Raw genomic sequence first — 1,475 nt, forward strand, 5'->3', positions numbered from 1 at the left:
CAATACATGAGTACAGAGTCTCCCCTTAATCCAGCTTGTAGGTAACTATTCTTTTTATCTTGGGGTGAAGCTAATTCAGTTAATTTTTTTGTCAGGTTCTGGCTAAGGATAAGGATATGGATAAGTCAGGGTTTAGCCAGGGTCAGCCTTGTGGGCCTTCAGGATCTGGGTGGGTATTAAAGCTGTCAGGGAAAGGACAGCAAGAGAGAAGAGATGTGTTCTGTGGAACTGTATTTCTATGTCTGTTTCAGGCCATGCTTCAAGTCTCAACTCATTACCCTGAAGAAAGAAGGCTATTGGAATCAGCTGATGGATGAGAAACGGCCTGAAATTACAGTCAAGGACTGGTGAGTGGAACCACTGAAAATTAGAATTACTGGCATTGGTCTAGAGGTAAGCTAGGCTTCTGGAACTTTTCATGCTAAAAATTCAGTTCTTTATTCTTTGAGAGGTGTAGTTCTTGAGTAAAGAGTAAACAAAATCTAAACTTAGTGGACTACAAGGTGGCAATCTGAAAGGTGATGAAATGATGAGATGACTGAAAGGTGGGAGAGCTTTAAATTCTAGAACTTCTCTATAGCTGTGGGGATGACATTCCTTTTCCTCTGCAGACAGGGATCCCCTTGAAGACTGCTTTTGAAAAATAAAGAGAACTGAATGCTGTATACACAGCCCTGCTCCTTGATTCCTCCTGCCTCTCCAGGTACGCTGCCAGGTTTGACTGCGGGTGCCGCTACGAACTCACCGTGAGGCTGCTCTCCAAAGATTACATCGTCCTGGAGGAATTCCACCCTGAGCCAGTGGTCATTGAGCAGTGGAGTGATGCCAAGTGGAGAGAGGTGAGCAGCAGCCCTGGAGGCAGGAGCTTTACAGCAGTGTTGTGACATTTGTGTGTTGCAAGTCTTACTTGGCCAAAAGTGCCAGTGGACTTTCTCTGCTCTTCAGCCTCCTCTACTCCATGGAGAAGGTGAGTCAGTCCTTGCTGTTGATGATGCTGAAGAAGCAGTTGTGTCCTCAATGAGACAGGTGCTATTTTTAGGTGCCCAGCATTTTCTAGATTATCTCCTGTGGGTTTCTGTGTTGTTTTAGTGCAGTCTTTTTAATTGTTTCTTGGTTTTGTGTAATATTCTATCTAAATAATTAAATAACAAGAGCAGATTTTAGGGATTTTTTTGGATCAAAAATCTGTTTTAAAACTACTGCATGGATAGCCAAGTATTGAAGACTTAACTTTTCTTAAACTGTTAGAGGTGTTTAACTGGTTTGATTTACTGTACATTCTGCATTAGATGTTACTTATACATGCACTTAAGAATCAAGGTTAATATTAGTTTAAGTCAGGATTTTGGGAGAATGAGAAAGGCTTCTTTCCCCTCCCCATCCCCCAAAAAAGGAAGAAAGGGCAGGTATGTTGCACTTTAAATGAAAGATACCTGAGCTCAGGAAGAGCTCATTCTAAGAACTCACACACTGTA

At 42.1% G+C, this 1,475-nt stretch overlaps 1 protein-coding gene across 3 annotated transcripts in view; it reads left to right on the top strand.

Moving 5' to 3' along the window:
- The window catches only part of FBXO44 (F-box protein 44), a 47,467-nt gene that overhangs the window by 40,922 nt on the left and 5,070 nt on the right, over positions 1–1,475 (top strand). For all 3 annotated transcript variants that reach the window (XM_086860297.1, XM_086860298.1, XM_086860296.1), the window contains 2 exons: positions 252–347; positions 704–839. In XM_086860297.1, the coding sequence (XP_086716423.1) occupies positions 252–347; positions 704–839 (232 nt within the window). The remainder of the gene's footprint in view (positions 1–251; positions 348–703; positions 840–1,475) is intronic.

The sequence above is a fragment of the Cyanistes caeruleus genome, chromosome 22, assembly GCF_971803275.1.
Source record: "Cyanistes caeruleus chromosome 22, bCyaCae1.hap1.1, whole genome shotgun sequence".
NCBI lineage: Eukaryota > Metazoa > Chordata > Aves > Passeriformes > Paridae > Cyanistes > Cyanistes caeruleus.